Source organism: Osmerus eperlanus, chromosome 5, assembly GCF_963692335.1.
Source record: "Osmerus eperlanus chromosome 5, fOsmEpe2.1, whole genome shotgun sequence".
NCBI lineage: Eukaryota > Metazoa > Chordata > Actinopteri > Osmeriformes > Osmeridae > Osmerus > Osmerus eperlanus.
In genome coordinates, this window is record NC_085022.1 from 21,684,937 (window position 1) to 21,710,688 (window position 25,752).

Here is a 25,752-nt window from a genome sequence, read left to right on the forward strand (position 1 = left end):
CACACACACACACACACACACACACACACCACAACAGCTCTGTAGTCACACACACACACACACACACACACCACAACAGCTCTGTAGTCACACACACACACACACACACACACACACACCACAACAGCTCTGTAGTCACACACACACACACCACAACAGCTCTGTAGTCACACACACACACACACATACACAAACACCACAACAGCTCTGTAGTCACACACACACACACACACACACACACACACACACACCACAACAGCTCTGTAGTCACACACAAACACCACAACAGCTCTGTAGTCACACACACACACACACACACCACAACAGCTCTGTAGTCACACACACACAAACACCACAACAGCTCTGTAGTCACACACACACACACGCAAAAACAGCTCAGTTAACACTCTCACCCCCCCCCCCCCCACACACACACACACACACACACACACACACACACACACACATCAGCTCAGTAAAGACTCTCACACACCCCACAACAGCTCAGTAAACACACGCTCTCTCTCTATTTCTCTACTATCTCTCTCTCTCTCTCTCTCTCTCTCTCTCTCTCTCTCTCTCTCTCTCTCTCTCTCTCTCTCTCTCTCTCTCTCTCTCTCTCTCTCTCTCTCTCTCTCTCCTCCCTTTCCTCTCTCTCTCTCTCTCTGTCACTCACACACACACACACACACACACACATCCCACAACAGCTCTGTAAACTCTCTCTCTCTCTCACACGCACATACATACTACAACAGCTCTGAAAGCGTGCACATATATACACACCTACACACATTACAGCTCTGAAAAAAAAAACACACCCACCCAGTCATACAGAACAGCCCATATAAGCCACATTCAAACAGCCAACATGCTATACTATTTAATGTGGGCTTGATAAGTCTTTCCTGGTAGAACTGTACCCCACTCAGGTGGCCTGCACAGGTAGCCCCGAATTTTAGTCGTCAATTATTCACAACCTCTTCACCTTTCTCTGCAACAAGATATTGACGTGAGAACAAAACAGTGTGTTTATTGCAGCCGACCGCCTCGGATCCACACTCTCATTGATCGACTTGCAGGCTGGTTACTCAGACATCAATGAACCAGACGTGTTTATTCACCCCTAGTTCCTCACTAGCAGAGCTGTGGTTACTCTGCTTTGTACTTTGCAATACTGCAGTTGAGATATTATTATTGTAGCTCCGTGCACAGTAGGTAAGATGCAATTACTTTGCACTATGCCAGGTACAAACACACCAAACTAACTGCCCTCTCTCAGACCCCCTGAAACACTGTTAGAGTGTACTGTGTGTGCGCTGTGTGTGCGCTGTGTGTGCGCTGTGTGTGTGCTGTGTGTGCGCTGTGTGTGTGCTGTGTGTGTGTGCTGTGTGTGCGCTGTGTGTGCGCTGTGTGTGCGCTGTGTGTGTGTGCTGTGTGTGCGCTGTGTGTGCGCTGTGTGTGCGCTGTGTGTGTGTGCTGTGTGTGCGTTGTGTGTGCGCTGTGTGTGTGCTGTGTGCGCTGTGTGTGCACTGTGTGTGTGCTGTGTGTGTGCTGTGTGTGTGCTGTGTGTGCGCTGTGTGTGTACTGCGTGTGCGCTGTGTGTGTGCTGTGTGTGCTGTGTGTGTGCTGTGTTTGTGCTGTGTGTGCTGTGTGTGTGCTGTGTGTGCGCTGTGTGTGCGCTGTGTGCTGTGTGTGTGCTGTGTGTGTGTGCTGTGTGTGTGCTGTGTGTGTGCTGTGTGTGCGCTGTGTGTGCGCTGTGTGTGCGCTGTGTGTGCGCTGTGTGTGTGCTGTGTGTGCACTGTGTGTGTGCTGTGTGTGTGTCGCTCTGGGTGAGGGTCTGCAAAATGTATCAAATGTAAATGTGTGTCTGGACTGCAGATTCAGTGTGGGTTGCCGGTCCCATTCCTAACATCCCCCTCTCGTTGCTGCAGATGGACTAGCTGGTTCCTTGCTCCGGGAGCAGGTTGTGATTGCATCTAAAGCTGATATGGTCTTGGCAGACCGAGGTATACGACTGCAGATCTACAGGCAGCAGGTCTCCCCCCCCCCCCCCCCCACCCCTCAAACTGCACAACAAGATTGGCAGAGGATGTCCCGGTTACAGAGAGAAAGATCGAGATATTGCCAGACGTGAAGACACGTGAATGCAGTAGAGGCTGGCTAAGTCCGCAATCCTCCAGCGACATCATATACTTCTGTCAGAAAGGAGATGCTTGTGTCACAGTGCAGTGATCAGACCCCTGCACTGTCACTTGTCGTTTTCAAAAAAGGTTGCACCTTTCTTGAATCTGCATCAAACAGACAGACCTGTGATTCCTTTTCTGTGTGTGGATCTTTTTATGGTTACCACATCAATTAGGGATTGTTTTATCAAGCCTGATACGATGGGCTAATGCAAACACAGAATCGTAATTGATGTCAAGGTGTTACAGACAAAAACGATCTCACCCATGCAAGTCCATTTTGTGGGAGATTCTCTGGAGACTGAATAAGGACGACGAGTGAAAAAAGCCAGTTGGGAATTCAGGATGGATTGCAGAAAGTGCTTACTGACACTCGCAGGAAAATTACAAGAAAAATATCCTCCACAGTACACTCTGTAACACATGCTCAACATAGATTGCTGAGATCTAAGGAGGCAAGAAATAAAGACTTGTGCATCAACATGTGGAAAACTGATCACTGAGAGCAGACGAGGAGAGGAAAATGATTGTGATGATATTGTCAAACAGGACAGGATGTTCATTGCTGAGATGAGAGAGATGGGGAGATTTCCCTGACGTCTCTCCCGCCACAGTCTTGAGTAGAGAGGATCAGAGAGAGGGCAGTTAGTTTGGTGTGTTTGTATCAGGCATACTCTATTCTATAACAAACACAGTCTGGAGAGAACCCTGTGGAATGTTGTCTCTCTTTGAAATGCAACAGTGGAAAGAGGTCAGGCAAGAGACAAATAAAGGTTGAACGCGCGAAGGAAAGCGTCTTTTGTGTGATCATTTGAAGTATGAGGAGGGAATTCATAACCTTGTTGTAACAAAGGCCTTGCTTGTGACAGCGGTCTCAGCAAGACACCACTACCTCTCATCATGAGAAACAGAGAAGACTTCAAGGAGAAAACCAAACGTGATTAGATTGATGAACTTGAATACAAGCCTCCGGAAAGATGCTTTAGCCATGGTGCTCAGATTAACTCACATTAAAGGCAGAAAGTGCAGGGACTCTTACATCCATTGCCAAGTCAAACTGTTTGTGTCTGTGAAAACTTCATGTGAAGAAATAATAAGGCTGAATGATGGACTTGATAACAAACAGAAAATCAATCAGAGCGTTTTACCCTTGAAAGCATAAACACCATTAGTGAATTTCTGTAGAAATGGTACCGAAAAACATCTAAGTGCAACCCACAGGTACAAGCCACAGTGAAGTGTGTGTTTCTGAAGGGTAGTTTGATTGTGCTATTTGGTGTTAAAGGCAGGATTATCAGAATTGTATGTGATCATTTGTGCAGATGAAGCATGTTTCAGACATTGACTGTAAAAACAACGGACACAGCAGAGAGAAAAAAACTTAAATTTTGTTTTATATTCGAAAATGTCTGTGGAACTAGTAAACAAAGCTAGCGAATGTATAAGTTTGAATACTGTTGCTGTGTTTTGTCTTCTCAGCACAATGTCATCCTGTTTTTAGTCAGTTACTAAAGTCTTTTTGACATTTGACTCTGGAGTTGGGATCTCTGGATCGGCACCTTGTTGTCACGTGCAGCCTGGCCGCTTAATAGACGTTTATTTAGCTGTGTAAAACTGTTTAACTAAAGAACTAAATAATTTACAGCATTTAATTCCTGCACATTGATCGATCCCTCTCTCCTCACTGCCCCTCTCTCTCTCCCTCAATCCTTGCTCCCTTGTTACGTAACTCCTCCTCGCTCCTCTCTCCGCGTGATCGGAGATGTCTGTCAAGTAGAACTTGAGACCCAACCTCTTCTACTAGATAGAGGGCATGGGTTCCACCTAGGGAGATCGAGCCCCAGGTCTCCCGGTCCCGGAGCAGCTAGCGTTAGACCCTGAGGCTGGTGAGACCGTGAGGCTGGTGAGACCATGAAGCTGGTGAGACCATGAGGCTGGTGAGACCCGGAGGCTGGTGAGACCATGAGACTGTGAGGCTGGTGAGACTGTGAGGCTGGTGAGACCATGAAGCTGGTGAGACTGTGAGGCTGGTGAGACTGTGAGGCTGGTGAGACTGTGAGGCTGGTGAGACCCGGAGGCTGGTGAGACCATGAGGCTGGTGAGACTGTGAGGCTGGTGAGACCCTGAGGCTGGTGAGACCCTGAGGCTGGTGAGACCATGAGACTGTGAGGCTGGTGAGACCCTGAGGCTGGTGAGACCCTGAGGCTGGTGAGACCATGAGGCTGGTGAGACCCTGAGGCTGGTGAGACCCTGAGGCTGGTGAGGCCGTGAGGCTGGTGAGACCGGTATTGTGTCGGGGTGTAGGGGAGACAAGAGAGAACGAGAGGATGCTGGTGGAGGTAGGGATGAGGAGAGGATGAAAGGATCACAGTGGAGGAAGTGACTAGTAGAAGTCTATCACCAGGACTGAGACTCTGTTGCCTCGGTAACTTAGAGATTTCTAATTCAATTTCATGTTTCATTGGCTCTCTGAGCTGCCAACCGCAGCTCTGGTAGTCAACCATCTAACTTAGCTGCTCAGGAATGTGCCTCTCTTGGTTCTCCCCCCTCTTTCTCTCTATTCCTCTCACTCTCTCTCATCTCATCTCTCTTTCTCTCTCCTCTCTCCTTCTCGCTCTCATCCTTACTCTCTCTCTTTTTTCCAATTTTTCATTCAGATTTTTTCTCTGTCATTCCTCCCATTCCTCCCTTTTCTCTCTTTTGTTTTGCCCTCCCTCCCTCCCTCCCTCCCTCCCTCCCTCCCAGAACACACACTCGAGGAGGGTCCTTCCATCATGCAAATATTCATCAAATATCTTGCTGTGGATATTCCTGACTTCTTAAAACCTTCCCTTATGTTCTGACATGAATTCTTTTTCACGATGAATGTTGAAGGTTGGCTTCAGAGGGAAACACCTGCTCTCTGTCTCTGAGAGAGGAGAGCGCTCGCTTAGCCACAGTGGTAACATGTGACACAGGTGATGTAGCTGTGAGCACCTGGCAGGAAACACATGCATGTTCCCTGGCAGGTAGTACATGTATCTCTCTGGCCCTGGAAGCCAGTCACCATCATGACCAGAGCAAAGGAAAGTTTAATGTATTGTGAGTAGGTGTATGTCCAGGTGTGTGTGTGTTTATGAGACCAGGTTTGTGTGTGTGACCAGGTGTGTGTATGTGTGAGTGAGATCAGGTGTGTGTGACCAGGTGAATCATTTGATGCTGGGATAGACAGAACAGACATTACATGGGGAGTGCATTTCAAAGCAGGGCTGTATTGTGTCTAGTTATGAATGTATGAGGACGTTTCATATGTGGATGTGTTTCATATGTGTTTGTGTGAGGACAGTCTGCATTATTTCTTTAACGGCCATACTATCCAGCTCATTGGCATTCAGCTTCCACAAATGCATCAAATCTCTGATTGAGATCCAAACGTATTTTCATCAGTCTTCATGTGCCTCTAATCCCCTGTGTATAATTATCTCTCTCCATCTCTCTCCATCTCTCTCCACCTCTAATCTCGGAATTATTTCTAGTGACATCCCTCGACAAATCTAAAGTTGTCGTCATTTACAAAGTAACGATTAAAGTAAAAGAACACATAAAATGCACTGTATTTGAACTTAATGAAATGTATTACAGATTATGCACATGCATTTATTTCTGATTCAGAAGCAAACGGGTTTCACTAGCGAGACAGTTTGAAAAATAAATCAATACAAACACATACTGTACTCCGCATTTTTTTCCCGACAAGGAAATGTATTCTCGTTAGTCTCAGACGTAACAAAAGCCTGAGCAGAAAAAACATAATTTCTGAAGAAATCATTCGAAATGAACCTGAATACACTTTTTATAAGACTTGAACTTTAAATAACAAAGCTGTTCATCTGAGGCAGAGACGTGGCCTGGGTCCTGTACTGAGAGGCTGTGCTGGGGTGGAGGGCAGGGAGGAGGAGAGAGGAAGGTAGAGGGGAGGGAGGGGGGTTAGGGGAGGGAGGGGGCTAGGGGAGGGTGAGGCTGAGGGGAGGAGAGGAGAGGGAGGGGGAGAGAGGAAGGTAGAGGGGAGGGAGGAGGTTAGGGGAGGGAGGAGGTTAGGGGAGGGTGAGGCTGAGGGGAGGAGAGGGAGGGGGGTGAAGTTGGATTCTGTACAGATATTGAGGAAAAAACTGCTTCACCACTACATGATTCATTGGATAAATGGCCTAAAATGGGTAATTAAATGTTTTGTCTTCTCGTTTACCACCTATTGTTTTTTGTAAAGCAAAGCTGACCTCCAGGAAGTAATGAAGACTGAGTGAGGCTCCTCCAAACTGAGGGAATATCGATGTTGTGCCTCACAGACACCAATTACTCCAGTCATCCCTCTTAATCCAAAGTACTGTCAAACTTTACATAGCTGCCAACTATCTACCTTGTAGTTCCTGCTATGTACTTACACTTCATTACTGTACATTATTCACTTAAATGCCTTACTTACAATGTTACTATTAGCATTGCTAAGTAGTAAATATGGTTAACGCATCCTTGGCTAGATGGCAGTGTGTGCTGTGAGAACTGGCGCTTTACAAATGACTGTGCTGGAGCGTGTGTGCCTCTTTTTGTGTTGTGTGTACCTGTACATGTGTGTGTGTGTGTGTGTACATTTAGTCATTTAGCAGACGCTCTTATCCAGGTGTAGACCTGGATACATTTTTTAAACTAATTTAGCTAATTGACTGTTTTCAATTCCACACAGGGACAAGAAGAGACAGGAATTTATTGCAGATCTCTTGCACGTCACTCATCAAAACTGTATTAAAAAACATCTCACCTGGATAACCTGGAGATGAGCCAGGCCACCATCTTAACCCTTGTGCTGCCTTCGGGTCACATGACCCAAAGGTTCATAACGAACCATCGTTGTGTTTACCCAATTTTACCCAATACAAAAACAAATAAAAATAATTTTCTTTTAACCGTCGCAATGTGGGGGTCTGAGACAGCCCAACGGTTAAAAGAAAATGATTCACTTTGTTTTGGTATGCGGTAAAGTTGTCGCAATACGACGGTGGGTCACAATGACTGATGGGTCAGAATGACCCGAAGAGAACACAAGGGTTAAGAAATCAAGGCAAGTGGATGATTAAAATGCCAAGCTGTGATTCATAATTCAACAGCATATCTTCATTACAAAACATGAATGCACATTTCAAATTTCACCAACACCAAAAAAAGGTTATTTTTCCTCCCAGGACTGTATCAGACCTATAACACAGGGTTAAGGCACAACAAGAACATGTACAGTAGTAAACCTGTCCAGAGACAAGCTAGTTCTCTGGACCTTTTAATAACAAAGCATAGTAAGTACTAGGCCATCAGCACCACACCTACTTCTAATTTGTTTTATGCACAAACATAAATATGATCTTATAGATTATATAGAACACCGGTAACGTGACATATATATGCTACACACACACACACACACACACACACACACACACACACACACAGACACACACACACGCACACACGCACACATAAGGTGTACATATCATCTGATGCACACACACGCACACACACGCACACATACACACACAACAGCACAGATACAGTGTATATGATAGACACACACACACAACATCAGAAGGTGTACATATCATCTGATGCACAGACGCGCACACACACACACACAGACACACACACACACACACACACACAGCATGTCCGTGTAGTTCAAGCCCAGGGAAGACTACAAGGCAACCATTTAGAATTCATTATCGATATCCAAATTAAAAAGTTATACAAAAGTAATTTATTCACAATAAGTGCTTTTCGAGTTTTAGTGTCTGTACTTAAATAATAAAAAATAAAAAGATTATAAAAGGTTGTTGGTGTGTCGGCCTTAGCTCAGGTACTGTTTGTTATTGATGCTGAGATCCTCCAAAGAGCTGGAGCCAATCAGGTGAGGGAAGAGGCGGGCCCTAACGGTAGAACGCCGCTGTCCTCCGCGGGGTGATTCCTCCCCCGCCCCCTCTTCCTCCTCCCCCCCCTCCTCCTCCTCCTCCTCCTCCTCAGCGCTGGAGGTGTTGCCGTTCACCTCCGCATCCAGCTCTGCTGCGCTGGGAGCGGGGCAGCTCTCCCCCAGGTACTCGATCTCCTCTGCACACGCCGGCTCGTCATCCTCAAAACAGCTGGAGGGGAGGGAGAGAGGGGAGGGAGGGAGGGAGGGAGGGAGGGGAGAGAGGGAGGGGAGGGAGGGAGGGAGGGAGGGGAGAGAGAGAGGGAGGGGAGGGAGGGAGGGAGGGGAGAGAGGGAGGGAGGGGAGGGGAGGGGAGAGAGGAAGGGGGGAGGGGAGAGGGGAGAGAGGGAGGGGGGAGGGGAGAGAGAGAGGGAGGGAGGGGGGAGGGGAGAGAGAGAGGGAGGGGTGGGGAGAGAGGGAGGGGGGGGAGAGAGGGAGGGGAGGGGATGGGAGGGGAGAGAGGGAGGGAGGGAGGGGGGAGTGGAGAGAGAGAGAGAGGGAGGGGGGAGAGGGAGGGGAGGGAGAGAGGGAGGGGGGGAGAGAGGGAGGGGGGGGAGAGAAAAGGAGTAGATGGAGGGAGAAGACAGGCAAAGTCAGAGGGAGGAAAACAGAGCTCAGCATTCCAGGAGCACGTCTGTGAAGGAGCCCCTGACCTCCAGCCAGGCCTGTGTGTGTGTGTGTGTGTGTGTGTGATGGACAGACAGCACGGAGCTCTACAGTAATCAGATTAGAGAACACTAGGATCCAGAGGGAACCAGGATGTGACAGGAACACTGATTTACACCTTCTACACACTCACACGCCCTCCCTCCCTCCCTCCCTCACACACACGCCCTCCCTCACACACACACTCACACGCCCTTCCTCCCTCACACACACACACACACACACACACTCACACGCCCTCCGTCACACACACATCTGATAACTGTAGAGCTCTGTGCTGTCTGTCCATCACACACACACACACTCTCACAAAAGCTTGCACACACAGATGCGTGCATGCACATTCACAAAAACAAGGGGTTTACACACACACACCCTCAGAGATGTAATAGTCTGGGTATTTGAACAGTTTCTCCTATGAGGGTTTAACCGGAGGTAAGGCTCTCCCGTTCTGACTCACTGAAAGACTGAAAGCATTAAATATCCTGTAAAGCAAATTCCATGATTTGCTTCTCAGTACATTATATATGTTTGAAATGAGTTCCTGAAAGCATGTGCAAAGCGCAAAAACTTTGTCGCACTGAAATGTGGAGTTAAACCGTTGAACAGTTTTTCTCCCGTTTTCAGTTCAAGTTTTGTATAGGCGGAGCCAAACCCAACCGATCTACGTCACAGCGACCTATCTACATCAGATCACAGATGGTTGCATTTTGTTACTCAGCTGGTACAATGCAAAGACAAAGAAATTAACACATAAAACACTCAAAGATTGCAGGTAGGTCTGTTGTGATATGTGCAATTGATTTAGCTAGTGTTGCTGTTGTTGCTAAATTTAATCAATTCGAGGGGGCGGAGCTTCAGCTCCTTCAGGCGACACGCCCCCCCCAGTCTACTCCCACAGCTAAAAGATTCATGTTGATAATGACAAAAAACAACACCGCTGGAATATGACTTCAGAGCGTAAAGTACAGTTTATCTGCTGGTATCTGTGAATATTATCCTGTGTTCAGAGAGAACTTTGTTTTGCCCCTGAGAAGCCGGCTCTTTGACACCCTGAGTGCTCACAGTGTAACTAAACCTCTATGTTCAATACTCCCACGGCTCAACTCATCCATCCTGGTCTTGATTCCAACAAATCTTAGCAAAAGTGTTTTTTAGATTATTTGGTGATACATCTTGGCTCTTTTTGCTTCTAGAATTTAAAATGTTTTTGTGACGCATGAGTTCCATTTTGAGGTACTTTGACGAATCACAGGGAGGGGTTGTGAATAAAATTAAAATGCAAAATGGTCTGCGTTGAAGTTTCACTTCCAGCATTTGAGGGAGCCACAAAATGCACCTGATGACGCTGTTTTATAGAACTTTTATTGAGTCAGTGCTGACATTTTGTGTCGTGGTATGGTTTGGGAATCTGAATCTGGCTAATAAGAACAAGCTTGATCGGCTTGTCAGAGTGGCCAGTAAAGTCATTGGGGTAAACCAAGTCCAGCTCTCTGAGCTTTATGTTAGGCAGGTTGTAAGGAAGACCCAGGCCATATCGGCTTGTACTGACCATCCCCTGAAGGCGGAGTTTGAGCTCTTGCCTTCAGGAAGAAGGTATAGAGCTCCCACCCACAGAACAAAACGATTTGGGGACTCTTTTGTTTGTTTTGCTATTGGGAGGATAAATGTGCATAAATGAATGGCATGAAGTATTTATGGACAGAACTTATTCTGGGTTTTCAATATTAAGTGATCCTTGTACTGTATTGTAATGTATTGTGTGTTGTCGTGTGGTGTCAGGTATGCTGGTTATGTAGTATTTTATGATGGATTGAATGTGTTTTAATACCTGTCTACAAAAAAAATTCCCCTAGTGGGATCAATAAAATTGACTTGACTTGACATGTATATATCATAATGAAAAATATCCCATCCACAACTTTTGACCAGAAAGCATTTTTTGAAACAACGAAGGAGTAGGCTCTGGCAGACACCGGTGATGGTCTGGGGACTGTTACCACGGGGACTGCTATCATGCTGATGAATACAGGACATTACAATCTCATAATGTAACCAGTGGCTGAACAGCCACACAGACATGTTCTACACAACTCTGTCTCAAAGCCTTGCTTGGACAATTCTGGATGCAGATGGCTTCTTAATCATATTTACTTGCTTCACTTATCAGTCATGACTGAAATACTGTTATGATTGCTTAGTGTTGGTTTGAGAGTGTTGGGTTGTAGTGCGGTTGTTACATTGGTTAGATTGGTTATAGGTGCTAATCTTTAAAGCCTTTAGCTTGTAGTTTATTTGATTTGACCTCAGAGCAGAGATAAGATTAGGCTAATCCCCTCTCCACAGATCACCAAAACAAGAGTTGGCAGGACTGATAGTTTGCTAACAAGTTAATTTTATCTTTTGACTAGAGAAAAGGGATTTAAACGTACCACGGCTTGCCTAAGAGTGATTAATATAGTATTTAGTTAGTGTTTTAATCAGAAAGCACCAGGTGAAAATAAGACCCAAACAAGACCTATTTAATTTCTAAAGGAACGCTCTTGACACAGTTCTGAGTCTGCCAGTCGCAGACTCTACAAGAGAACATTCTCTACTTAACTACTGTTTAATAGAAAACATAATTTCATCAGCCACTTTTACTTCAATTTGATAAGAGCACATTTGGTTTATATTGTAACCTCTGCAGCGACTGGTATTGCAATTATGATTCATTAGTTATATTATTGTTTTTATAATTTGCTATTTTAATTATTACTTTTATTACTTGTATTATTGTTTTTATTGATTTTATGTAAAGCAACTTGAGCTACAATTCTTGTATGAAATGTGCTATATAAATAAAGTCGTACTTACTTACTTACACAAGTGTCTGTTTGGACTTTCCACCCTGAACGTTCTCGTAAGAAAAAGAATACAAAAAAATAGAGAGCAAAGCAAAGTATTACGTCCCAGAGTGTAGGGTGGTTAAAGGCGCTGATCTGTGGGCATCTGAGAAGCCCTCTTGCTTGTAAAAAGGACAACACAAAAGCGTTACTTGATTGGATTTGATAACAGGACACCCCTGCTATAGAAGAACCTTCTGAACGAGATGAAAAGGTCTGAGCACAAGAAGAAATAATAATAAGAAAAATTACAATTATCTAATGACCATGAGGGGTTACTAATGTGAAGCCAGGTGAGCATTAAATCTGTCCTTCCTCTCTCATCTCAGCTCCCTGAAATGTCTCATCCGGTGGCAGAGATAATTACTCGTAGAACCTCAATCAAAGCTGCTCTTACCCCGTCAGGCACCATGATCGTGAGGGATTATTGATTTATTCTGCGCCATTCACACACCAACGTAATTAATTCCTAAATAGTTATTAGCTTCCAATGGAAAGATGATCTTGATAAACCTAAGAGAAGCTTTGGTTTGAAAATCAGAGGCTTCAGTGTCACCCAAGTTGTGATCAAACTTTTTGAAAAAAAGTTTGGCAACACTTTCGATTGAGGTTACATTAACAACAATGTAACTACATAGCAACAAGTTACATTAACGACCATGTGACCAATAGTGTAACAGACGTGGCCACGCCCCCTTCAGAGGTACGTGGCCACGCCCCCTTCAGAGGTACGTGGCCACGCCCCCTTCAGAGGTACGTGGCTCACGTTCCTGGGTTTGAACCCGCCCCCTCTGACACTACCGCTACGCCAACGAAAAGCGAACATTTTGCGGGTGGCCTATACACATACCTGAGGAGTGAGTTTAACCGATCTTCACCTGTTTTATTAAATGATATTAAGAATTAACGGTATAGGTTATTACTAAAGTTTAAATGGATGTTGTAAAGGGGCAGTTGAAGTTTGTGTTACCGAAAAAGACCAATGTTACTCTGGAAAGCCCAACCTCCTTTATACCAAGTTTCACATGTAATTATGGACGTAGTAGTTCCTATGTATCTACAATGTGGTAATAAAACTGTCATCACACTGTTATGTTGTCATTACACTTTTGTTCCGCTGTTATTACACTATTATTACACTGTTATTACACTGCTATTATGTTGTTATTACACTGTTGTTACACTTATCACACATTACACTGATTACACTGTTGCAGAGATTTTACTTAAGTAAAAAGAAGCCATTTCTACCACCTGTTTTGGTGGTTTGTAAAAATAAATAAAAAATAAAGTCTGACTAACAGTTATAAATATTGCAATGTGCAATAAAAAAATTAATAAATAAATCCATGGTTGCTTAAACTTGAGAGTGAAATATCACAGCTACTGTATTCCCTCATGTTAAGCCAAACAGTGTTTGATCCTTGCTGAAAGATGCTTAATTAGTTATCTACAAAGAGCCTGAGAGTGGGGGAAATGAAGTTAGAATGGAGAGAGATTGAATGAGAAAAAAAGAGATTGAGAAAGTGTGGAGAGATTAATCATAGTACATTTTTTCCAAGGAAATTCCAAAATCTAGTTTCTTTGATATTCAGCTCTACTTTCTATATGCACTATTTACAAGTCTGTTTAGATCCCTTAGGCAGAAGAGAAGCCATACTGTATCTCTGTAGGTTTGATGGAAAACACTGAATTACTTCCAAACTAAATTAGTTACTGCAGTTGTACTTTTGGTTGAATAAACGCCCCTCCAATCCTACCCTTCCTCTGCGCCTGCCTACGAAAATCTGTTGGCCACGAAGTACAGTCCTACAGCATCGGTCTATGGTCTATATAGGGTGGAGAATAATAATAAATAATGATATATATGTGAGATCCCAACAGGGTTCCTTTCTAAGAGCAAGCACATCTAATCAAGCGACTGATCATAAGTGTATAATGTGGGACACGTGATTGCTTGGTGTGTAGGAACACCTAAATAGTTACACAGCAATGCAAACTGCACATTGTGTCTAAAACACACACACATACACAGCACACACATACAGCACATCCTGACTCTAAAAACATTTCACAGTAGCACACACACAAACACACACACACTGACTTGTGTGACTTGTGGTCTAGGGAGCTGTGGTCCAGGTCCAGGATAGCTGCGTGGTCGGAGGAGAGCAGTCTGGATGAGGTGTTTCTACGGAGCGACAGCAGGCTCTGGCAAAACTTCAAGCCCATCTCCTGGAGCTCTCTTGTGCCTATCTGCAGGCCCTGCTCACACACACACACACACACACACGAAGGCAGAGGGAGGAGGTACAGAGAGAGAGGGAGGGAAGATGGATGTAGATGTGAGAAGGATAGAGAGAGAAAGGGGGAAGGAGGGGTAGAGAGGGAGGAGGTATCGCTGTTCAATAATGTAGACCTCAAGCACTTTGACATGCAGCACACAACCTGACTGTTTGCTCTGGTCAATCAATGCTGACCATGTTTGCTCTGCAGAGACTACACACACACACACACACACACACAAAGATGCTTACTAGCATGCACCTTGTCACTGACTCTTCTCAAATGTCAGATGTTTTGGCACAGAGACATTTCATGCAATTACCATTGTTGCATCGCTCGCTCTGATTGGCACGGTGGAGACTGACATTTAGACAGTGCTGGTGGAGAGTGTGTGTATGTGTGTGATTACACGTGAACACACAGTGCTACAGTACAGGAGCTTCACTGTCAGCCCAGATACAGTCACACCAGGATCCTATACATGGAAATACACTAATTCTTCCTTACTAAATTCTGGAATGAGAGAGAGTGTGTGTGTGAGTGTGAGTGTGAGTGTGAGTGTGTGTGTGTGTGTGTGTGTGTGTGTGTGTGTGTGTGTGTGTGTGTGTGTGTGTGTGTGAGTGTAAGAGCAGCTGAGATCATTCAAAGAGTGGTCAGTCAATGTTGATTAAGCTCCAAATCAATAAAAAAAAAAGATGACTGCAGTGCCACTGAATGTTCTGCCTTGCGGACTGAATGAGACACCCTGTCATGCTGGGAGGAGACCAGTCTAACTGGGCCCCTCCCACCGTGCTGGAGGGCAAGACACTCCAGAAATCTCATCCAACGTTTTCTAGGTTCATTTATCTCAACCGCAGCCTCCTCTTCATTCAAGCGTGTCCTTATGAAAAACAGGATGGGATTAATAAGGGGTGAAACGAGGAATGGAGAGAAAAAAGAAAGAGAAATATCCATTAGTCAGCAGCATGTCTCCGCGGGAGATGACGTTGCCGCGGTGATTAGAGGAACCGTCTTTGTGATGGAAATTCCTGTCGTTTGAAGATTGTGAGGTGGCAGGAAGAGGCCATCACAGCAAACACACCCCACACACCCACTAAAACACTCCTGATACTAACACACACACCATACATGCCACACACACTCAATACACACACACTGATAACCCTGCAGTAGCACTATAGTTGTAATTCCAGTCTGTGATTTAGTTATGTAATTAAACTTCTTCACCAGCTGGGCCCCTCAACCAGCCCTGTGACTCACACAGGACCACTAACTGGAACCAATTAAGTGTGACCCTCCCTCCCCAGGACCCCTTTCCTCCACCATGCCCCCACCGTGCAGTCCTGTGCAGGCGACTGCACAGGACTGCAGGCAACACACACACCTGGTCCTGCTGTACTTCTTTGTGAGTGCGTGTGTGCGTGTCTACATGTGTGCACCTTGTAAATGCCCTGGTCACAGCCGTTGTATGTGCTCTCCATGGTGTAACTGCGCATCACGCCTATCTCCCTCCACACCACCACGCGTGCTGTGGCGCGGCGAGACTTCTCGATGTGGTAGTTACAGCTGTTGAAGGAGAAGGCCGGAGCGATGCGGTCCAGGGTCTTAGGGATGGTCTGGACACGCAGGAACAGGAAGCAGATGAGAGGGGGGTCACACAGCATGGCCACAATGTGTCTTTTACATTTGTACATTCAACACAGAGGTGCATACTGTACTTCTAACAGTATTTTAGTGGAGTGTCAGTAGTTACCCTGTATCCTGGGTTAGTAGCGTGTCACTAGTTACCCTGTATCCTGGGTTAGTAGCGTGTCACTAGTTACCCTGTATCCTGGGTTAGTAGAGTGTCAGTAGTTACCCTGTATCCTGGGTTAGTAGAGTGTCAGTAGTTACCCTGTATCCTGGGTTAGTAGCGTGTCAGTAGTTACCCTGTATCCTGGGTTAGTAGCGTGTCAGTAGTTACCCTGTATCCTGGGTCTTCCTTGAGAGACGCTGTGTTGACTGTGGCTCCAGACTGCCACAGGGTCTCCTTGATACTGCAGCCGTACAGAAACACATTCTTCTTCCTGGAGTGACCGTGGTAGTCACAGAACACCTGCAGAGGAGAGCAGAGGTAGGGAAGGGGTGGGGTGGTAGGGGTAGGGACAGGAGGGAGGATGCAGGGGAACGAAGGGAGAGAGGAAAAAGAAAGAGGGAGAAAAAGCAAAGGAGGCGAAAGAGGAAGGAAAGGAGGATGACAGTGAGGATAAAGAAGGGAGAGAGCAGGAAGAGAGGAAAGATGTGGAGAGATTAGGATCAGGCACAACCAGGATGAATAAACATTTGATAGTCTGAAACCTCTTCATCATTACTGCTTTAAAGTGCTTTATTTCCTCCTCTGTGCCAGCGCCCCAGGGTGGGTGTGGTGTTACTCAGAGACACAAGGAGAAGAAACACATGAACAGGGAAAAGGTTACACTCTGAACCAATTAAGAGGAGAAGTTTGTTTCTATCAGCAAATTACATATTTGAAACAATAATTTTTGTTTTGGGATGGCATATTTTAACACACACAGTGTGCAGGTACATTGGGCAGTAATTGAAATAATGAACCGTAAATTACGATCCAATTCATTTGTAATGTCAGCTAATTGCTTTATCCTACTGTTGCTCGCCAGGTAATTACATTTCATTACACATCAGACTGAGAAAAACGAAAACATTCTCGTTGTCTGTGCTGGTCGGGTTGTACTCGTTGACGCCATGACTGGAAAGTAAAGAAGCCACTGATGGACGTAGCATGTTAGACATCTAGATATCCATCTAGATATCCATCTAGATATCCATCATCTCATGTCCATGTTGTAAACATGCCTGTTCACCCGGTAATGTGACTAGTTACACCAGTCTCGTTCGTGTGACTAGCTACACTACTCTAGAATGTGACTAGTTACACAACCAAAACACTGTTAGAAATATGCACTTCTGATTCTCTGCTGTATTTGTTACTTGTGCAGTGAGAGAGAGACAGAGAGGAAGGGGGAGAGAGAAAGGGAGAGGAGAAAGTGAGAGGGAGAGGGAGAGGGAGAGAAGAAAGGGAGAAGAGAAAGGGAGAGGGAGAGGAGAAAGGGAGAGGGAGAAAGGGAGACAGAGGGAACTAAACCACAAGGTCAGGGGGAGCTGAATCTAGAACTTGTCATGTCCTGTTGTGGTGTAGCTGTTGGAATGAACAAGACAACAATCAAATATTAACAGTGTTTTCTGAACAGTGCCCCCCCCCCCCCTCACCAGGGGAGTTCTTCCTATGCTGTTGAGGTAGTGGAGGAAACCCTTGGTGTGGTAGATGGTGGGGCTGAGGAGAGAGTCTGGCTTCAGCCACTGTCTGTTCAGGTCCTCTCCATTCAGAGCACACCGGTGACTGGAGAGAGAGGGAAAGAGAGAGAAAAGAGAGAGAAAGAAAGGGTGGAAAAAGAGAGAGTGAATACATAAAAATCTGTTAACATGTTATATGAAATCACTACATGTAGATGGATCCTAAGGTTTGATTGTGAACCAGATGAACACCATGGAAGAATTTAAAACAGTTTAGCTACAGTTCAGGATCCAAAGGAGTCAGCCACAGTGTGTGTGGGTGCGTGTGTGTGTGTGTGTGTGCGTGCGTGTGTGTGTGTCTGGGGACGTGTCCCAGCACGTGGAGCTGCGAAGGCCCGCCAGCCTCCAGGTAAACTAACCAGACAGCCGCTAGCCTGTCAGCCAGCCAGCCAATCGTCTGTCCGCCAGCCAGCCAATCGTCTGTCCACCAGCCAGTGTGTGTGTGTTGGTCAGTGTGTGGGGTGTGTGTGTGTGTGTGTGTACTGCAGTGTATTGCCAGCTCTTTAGCTGTCACACAGGAGTCCCAGGAGAACCAGGGCGGTGTGTGTTCCAGGGTCATACATCACCTGCCGTCCCACCAATCACAGCCCTGTCTGGGGGACGCGGTACGCATACATCCTGCTCCACATGGCTGTTCCACATGGAGCGCTGAACATCCCAGAGGTCACACCGTTCACATGTTCCATTACCATGGTTACTGGCATGTACACCGTTGATGGATCGGATTCCAAACGACACACACACATACACTCTCCGCCCCCATACACACATACTTCCCACACCCACAACCCCAACACAAACCTCTCTCACACACACACACACACACACAGTACCTCACAAATGTAACAACAAAAAAACACAGGTACCAACATGGCTGCGTGAGGCATGAATATTTCAAGCTTTATGGTTTACGTTTATAGTGTTCATCAATTCAAAGAGGTGGTAACATTCATGGATGGTTTCATAACTGGTCTGAAGGGTGCGCTTTACAGAGTTCTGGGACAAGGACACAGTCCATGATGTTAGTGAAAGGTGACAGCTCTATCAAGATTTACAGCCAAATAGAAATGTACGTGCTGACAGTTTACAGCTATGAACTGTCTCCTGTTCTTAGTGCCCCCGTCACACTCTGTTGTCACTACTCTGTTGTTACTTACTTACTTACTTACTTACTTACTTACTTACTTACCAGACCTGTCTGCACAGGGTGGGCGGGCTTTTCGTTTCTGCGCCACCCACCGATAGGCTACTGTTTAGGAGGAGTGAAACACCTGTGCTCTGATTGGTCGTAGACGCCCAGAAGTTGAACATCTGAGTTTGTATTTAGAAAATGTCCAGACTCGAACGCACTTCTACGCAGGAGCCGCAGTGAGACCCAGGGCCTGGTCAGTAAGGAGGAGCTGCAGTGAGACCCAGGGCCTGGTCAGTAAGCAGGAGCTGCAGTGAGACCCAGGGCCTGGTCAGTAAGGAGGAGCTGCAGTGAAATGGCAGTTCACTGGAGAAGCTGACCTGATCTATCCTGTAACGGGTTTTAAAAGAAGCTTCATGGCTCAGCTCCAGCTTGTCCACCTTTATAACCTCATCACTCAGAGCCATGCCCTGGAGAAGGAGGGTTTCATCTGAAGGACTTGATACCCCCCCACATGATACTGTCTGCAGTATATCCATTTCTTTCTGTATGTCCCTCGCTCTGTGTGTCTGTCGCTTTCTCTCCTCTGTTGTTTGAGACGCAGGAGGTGGAGCATCCTGATAGAAGGGCTTTCTCAAGGCTTCATCACCTGTTTGAGTGCGTGTGTGAGTGAGAGAAAGTGTTTGTGTGTCTGTGTGTGTGTGTGTGTGTGTGTGTGTGAAAGAGAGAGAGAAAGAGACAGAGAGAGACGGAGAGAGAGCGAGGGTGTGGGAGAGAGAAAGTGTGCGTGAGTGTGTGTGTCAGGGAGATGGAAGATTACTGTTTGGGTTTGAATATTAGTCCGTGCTTAATCATAGCTGCAGGGTATGGAGAGTGAGAGATATAGGGAGGGAGCAGGAGAGGGAGAGTGGGAGAGTTAGAGAAAGAGAGAAGGATGGATGCAGAGAGAGGGAGGCAGTGAGGAGTAGTGGCTGTCTAAATCCTAAAGCTTGCAGAGTACAGCATGAATACAAACAGTTCCAGTCCCTGTTTACACAAATACACACCCGGTTCTATCAATTTTGTGACATGCATTCATGTTTGGGTTTGTTCAAATGAATATATTTCCATAATGACTAGAAACGAAACACTGAATGGATTTTTTTCTTCACGGACTGCGGCGGCGTTCCAAAGCAGCTACTGTGTACGACGGCCTTTAACTCTGTGTATATATCTAAAATGGCTATGGACATATTTTTACATCCTGCCTACCATGGGCCCAGACCATGCTCGGGCCCCATGGCTCAAATCAGAGTCATTCATCAAAACAATGGCTGCTAAAAATATGCTAAACGAGCCAGTGAGTCAAACAGACATCTCATTACAGCAGATGGATGTCAGGGTCATTAAACACTGGAGTGTGGAAGCTTCTCTGGACTAGGGGGGGAGGGGAGCCATATGAATGTATATACACCGATCAGCCATAACATTAAGACCACTGACAGGTGAAGTGAATAACACTGATTATCTTGTTACCATGGCACCTGCCAGTGGGTGGGATATATGAAATGAAAGTTAAAATGTTGTCCTCAAAGTTGATTACCAAATTGTGATGGCCAGACAACCGGGTCAGGGTGTCTCCCAATCTGCAGCTCTTGCCCACACACACACACACACACACACACACAGGTACTGGACTATAAGGCTGTAAAAGATTGGATCAGTGTTGAATGTGTCTCCATAACCCTCCAGAGAGTATGGAACGTCATCAATCGTGACTGATACTCTCACACACACCTCTCCCTCCCTCCCTCCCTCCCTCCCTCCCTCCCTCCCTCCCTCCCCCCCCCCCCCCCCCCACACACACACACACACACACACAGAGAGAAGCTCAATGTCAGAACCTCCACAGACAATGGCATGAAAACAGCACAATGACAAGATGGAGAGATCTCTCTCTAAATGCCCATGGATGTACTTGTTCAGTGATCAGGCTTATCTGTAAATCCTGATGGTAACACGATATGTAAGAGAGAGGGAGACAGAGAAAGAGGCAAAGACAGGGAGATGGATGAGTAGAAAGATAGAGACAGGGAGGGAGTTTGTGTGTGTGTGTGTGTGCGCGTGTGTGTGTGTGTGTGTGTTACATAGCAAGGTCTGGGGTAAGCAGTGTAGTAGGATGATAAACCTTTCCTTCCTTCCCTATTTCCCCCCCTCTCCATCCATCCATCCCTCAGCCTGATGCAGAGTCATGGCCAGTCCTGGAGCCCTGAGGTAGTATTTACGAGGCCAGCTGTAATCTCAGTCTTTGCTCTGCCATCATTAACATCATGTAGAAGGGACAGGGGCTTGGGGGGGGGGGGGTTATTTGTTGCGTTGTGTGTTTTATTTATGCATCTGATATATGTGCCTCATATACAGTGTGTGGTTTCTGTATCTGTGAGTGTGGCTGTAAGAATACTGTATGTGTGTGTGTGGTTTGGGTAAAGCATGTGTGTGTGTGTGTGTGTGTACAGTATGCAAAGTATTTGTGTACTAAACGCCCCCCAAAGTGGGGACCCCAGTGTAAGAAAACAGTAACTTTCCACTGTGACCTCAGAGATCAGATGATCAGAATTGCTTTACTTAGCCCCAGGGGGGGCAAACATACACACACACACACACACACATCTACACACCCCTCACATACACACACACACACACATCTACACACCCCTCACATACACACTCACACACATCTCAGCACCCCTCACATAAACACACACATCTAAACACCCCTCACATACACACACACAAATCTACACACCTACACACCCCTCACATACACATATGCACATACGCACACACACATTACATCTGTTAGGTGTGTTGTGATGATGCAATGGAGAATAGAAGCTGTATGAGGTCATCAATGCGAGCTGTGACTCTGACATTCCACAAGGTTACAGCTAACTGAAGTTGTTCACCTGGGAAAAAAACCTTCAGGTGCTCTTTTCTGTCTCTCTCTCTCCCCATCTCTAGCTCACTCTATCCATTTCCTTCTTCTCTCCCTCCCTCCCCCTCTGTCTCTCTCTCTCCCTCCCTCTCCCTGTGTCTCTCTCTCTCCCTGTGTCACTCTCATGCTGGTAGTACATGGGTGGTTTTATATTAATATGACAGAACAGAGGACTGGGAGTTCCTGTTTGGCTGATAGGATTTAACACCTGCGATGTTTGAACAAAATGTCACAAGCCGACCGCCGCCAATTACCATTCCACACCCGTGCAGCCAACAACCCCAGGCTCCACAGCTGCCCACTGATGAGAGGAGGGGAGGGGAGCGGAGCGGAGGGGAGAGAGAGAGAAACAAACAAAGAGAGAGAGAGACAGACAGACAGACACAGACAGACAGAGAGACAGAGAGAGACAGACAGAGAGACAGAGTTGATTTAAACTGTGACTCAAACTAATGAAGTCTTCCTTGCCAATCCAAACACAACGCATAACTTCAAAGCACAGAGCCCAGCTGTGGGTCTACACTGTGTGTGTGTGTGTGTGTGTGTGTGGGGGGGGGGGGGGGGGTGTTTGTGTGTGTGACTAACAGACTGGTTCGCAGACAAGATTTTACAGTTCTCAGAAAAACAGGAGAATAATATTCAGGGTTTCAAACCTCTGTCTCTATGAGCTTAACATGTGAAACAAAACGTGTTTTCTTAAGTTTCTTAAAAAGACTTCAAAGTGACAGGAACACGTTTTATGAGGGCAGCAAGGCAAACTGCTGTGAAAGTATAATTATAATAGAGACTTAAATTGCTAATTAAGTTCAGAACAATATCATGCCATGTCAAGAGTCTTAATTCATCCCAGAGAGAAAACAAATGCCATTTCAGGCGTGATTAAGAGAATGGATCAAATGACGACACAAATAGTCAAATATCAAAGATGCGTGAAGAATAATGTTGACTGAAGTGTGGTCTAGTCTTCCTGTTCGAGGATGTAACAGTTTTTCCTGGCTGAGATGGGGTTCTCTGCACTGTGCCTGCTGAATACAGAGCATTCCCTGACTCTGAACACAGAAATACTGTTATCAGAACTCTGCTCTTCTGATCCTTGTACTGCTGCACTTTCTGCATGCACTATTTGTATGTCACTTTCGATAAAAGCGCCTGTTAGATCAATAAAATGTAGAGTGTAAAATCTTGGGCAAAGGGGAATTGGAACTGTACCAAATACATTTACAGTTTAACACTAGGGCAGCAAAACCACACTGTGTTTTCTGCCCTTCTATATCTCTACTTATCCCTCTCTCTCCCTCTCTCCCTCTCTCTCCCTCCCTCTCTCTCCCTCTCTCCCTCTCTCTCCCTCCTCTCTCTCCTCTCTCCCTCTCTCTCCCTCACACTCCCTCCCTCTCTCTCCCTCTCTCCCTCACACTCCCTCCCTCTCTCTCCCTCTCTCCCTCACACTCCCTCCCTCTCCCTCTCTCCCTCACACTCCCTCCCTCTCTCTCCCTCTCTCCGCCTTCTCTCTCCCTCTCTCCTCTCTCCCTCTCTCCTCTCTCCCTCACACTCCCTCCCTCTCTCCCGCCTTCTCTCTCCCTCTCTCCTCTCTCCCTCTCTCCCTCTCTCCTCTCTCCCTCTCTCCACCCTCTCTCCCTCTCCACCCTCTCTCCCTCTCCCCCTCTCTCTCCCCCTCCCCCTCTCCCCCTCACACCGATCCCTCTCTCTCCCTCTCTCCCTCACACCCCCTCGCTCTCTCTCTCCCTCTCCCCCTCTCCCCCTCTCTCCCTCTCTCCCCCCCTCTCTCTCCCTCTCCCCCTCACACCCGATCCCTCTCTCTCCCTCTCTCCCTCACACCCCCTCGCTCTCTCTCCCCCCCTCTCTCCCTCTCCCCCTGTCTCCCCCATTCTCCCCCCCCCCCTCTCCCTCCCCCACTCTAGAGTCTGTCTGAAACAGACTCCTCTAACTCTCTTTCTCTCATCTCATTCTTACATGACATGCATGTGTCAGCAAACATTGACTGAACATTCACTTACCATGGCATATGTACACCCTGGTGCAACCTTTCCTCACTTCAAAATGTTAACGTTTATATTAAAGTTTCTTGTGCTATCTGTCATGGTTGCAGGGACAGAAAGAGGACATTAAAGCTCTGATCTGACTCCTACTTCTTTTTCTCCCAGGGCCTGGGAATACTATCAAATCTTTACTGACCTTTTCATCACATCGAATCGCAATTTCCATTTTTAAGGGCTATGTCCCACCCAACATGTGCTGTATGCAATCTGTATTATCATATATATGAGTTAGGACGGTTCTTCGTAAAGAACACTGAAAGGACACGTTCCCTTTCAAGGTGCTTCTTAATCAATTTGCTGTATCGGTACGTAAATACAATTTTCTTCATTTCCTCTCTCTGCTTCTAGCCTGGCGTAGCACAGCAGGGCTCAACAGATACATCCTATCTAGCGTAGCATAGCATCAAGCAGGGCTCAACAGATACATCCTATCTAGCGTAGCATAGCATCAAGCAGGGCTCAACAGATACATCCTATCTAGCGTAGCATAGCATCAAGCAGGGCTCAACAGATACATCCTATCTAGCGTAGCATAGCATCAAGCAGGGCTCAACAGATACATCCTATCTAGCGTAGCATAGCATCAAGCAGGGCTCAACAGATACATCCTATCTAGCGTAGCATAGCATCAAGCAGGGCTCAACAGATACATCCTATCTAGCGTAGCATAGCATCAAGCAGGGCTCAACAGATACATCCTATCTAGCGTAGCATAGCATCAAGCAGGGCTCAACAGATACATCCTATCTAGCGTAGCATAGCATCAAGCAGGCTCAACAGATACATCCTATCTAGCGTAGCATAGCATCAAGCAGGGCTCAACAGATACATCCTTGCCTAGCATGGCTCAGAAGAGCTATACATTCACATCCCAGCAGATCCAAGCTAGCATAGTATGGCTTAGAAGACAAAGGTCACGGTCTGTGGCTTTTAGGTCAGGGGTCAACTTTTCCAATAACCACTGTCACTCCCCGAAGCCACTCCCTTACTCCCATTCGATTGCTTGGAGGTATAGTGACGTATTCGCGAAACATTTCCATTTCTTCATTCATTTGCATAAGGCACCCAAAAAAAAGTTCCTGGGGGTTGGGGTGGTGGGCGGGAGGGGAGGAGTTCTGTGGGGTGGTGGTTGGAGGGGAGGAGGTTCTGTGGGGTGGTGGGCGGGAGGGGAGGAGGTTCTGTGGGGTGGTGGGTTGGAGGGGAGGAGGTTCTGTGGGGTGGTGGGCGGGAGGGGAGGAGGTTCTGTGGGGTGGTGGGTTGGAGGGGAGGAGGTTCTGTGGGGTGGTGGGCGGGAGGGGAGGAGGTTCTGTGGGTGGTGGGCGGGAGGGGAGGAGGTTCTGTGGGGTGGTGGGTTGGAGGGAAGGAGGTTCTGTGGGGTGGTGGGCGGGAGGGGAGGAGGTTCTGTGGGGTGGTGGGCGGGAGGGGAGGAGGTTCTGTGGGGTGGTGGGTGGGAGGGGAGGAGGTTCTGTGGGGTGGTGGGTTGGAGGGGAGGAGGTTCTGTGGGGTGGTGGGTTGGAGGGGAGGAGGTTCTGTGGGGTGGTGTGCGGGAGGGGAGGAGGTTCTGTGGGTGGTGGGCGGGAGGGAGGAGGTTCTGTGGGGTGGTGGGCGGGAGGGGAGGAGGTTCTGTGGGGTGGTGGGCGGGAAGGGAGGAGGTTCTGACTCACGTCCCGTTGATGACCCCGTCCGGGTTGAGCATGGGGATGATCTTGAAGACGAAGGCCTGCCTCAGACTCTCTGCCACCGGGTCAGCTGAGCACAGGTACTCCAGTGTGCCCTTCATCACCCAGCTGGCATTGCTCTCACCTGGGTGAACACGTGCCGTCAGCGCTATGCAGGGCCGGTTACCTGGGGAAGAGGAGTGAGAATAGAGAGAGAAAAAAAGATGAAAAGAGGAAACGGCTACTACTTCAGACTAGCAGGAGATGTGAAATATTCCCGTACAGAACTGAACCTGAAGCCGTACCTAAGAAACATACCACAGCTGGAAGAGAACACCTCTCTCTCTCCAGCTTGTGTGTGTGCTTCTGTTCATCTGGGAGATTATCGGATTTCTGGAGCCACTAACAATAAAGGAAGGAATCTTCGGCAGGTGTACTGCTCAGGAACCAAGGACGCGCAGTGTTGAGTGTGAAGTTGTTTAGATGAGCGGTTCGTAAGAAATAAGTATAAACGCCATGTTGAGCTGCACTAAGGAATGGTACCATGGATCACTCCAGAGTGGTATCTTTCCACACA

At 46.9% G+C, this 25,752-nt stretch overlaps 2 protein-coding genes across 2 annotated transcripts in view; one reads left to right on the forward strand and one right to left on the reverse strand.

The window, feature by feature from the left end:
• The window catches only part of det1 (DET1 partner of COP1 E3 ubiquitin ligase), a 283,926-nt gene that overhangs the window by 76,251 nt on the left and 181,923 nt on the right, over positions 1 to 25,752 (forward strand). The window lies entirely within an intron of this gene.
• LOC134020684 (cytosolic carboxypeptidase 4) overlaps positions 7,710 to 25,752 on the reverse strand; it is a 59,816-nt gene continuing 41,773 nt past the window's right edge. Inside the window, 6 exon segments of the mRNA XM_062460848.1 lie at positions 7,710 to 8,341; positions 13,828 to 13,985; positions 15,446 to 15,622; positions 15,970 to 16,101; positions 17,274 to 17,403; positions 25,182 to 25,362. Coding sequence (XP_062316832.1) covers positions 8,053 to 8,341; positions 13,828 to 13,985; positions 15,446 to 15,622; positions 15,970 to 16,101; positions 17,274 to 17,403; positions 25,182 to 25,362 — 1,067 coding nt within the window. The 3' untranslated portion in view covers positions 7,710 to 8,052.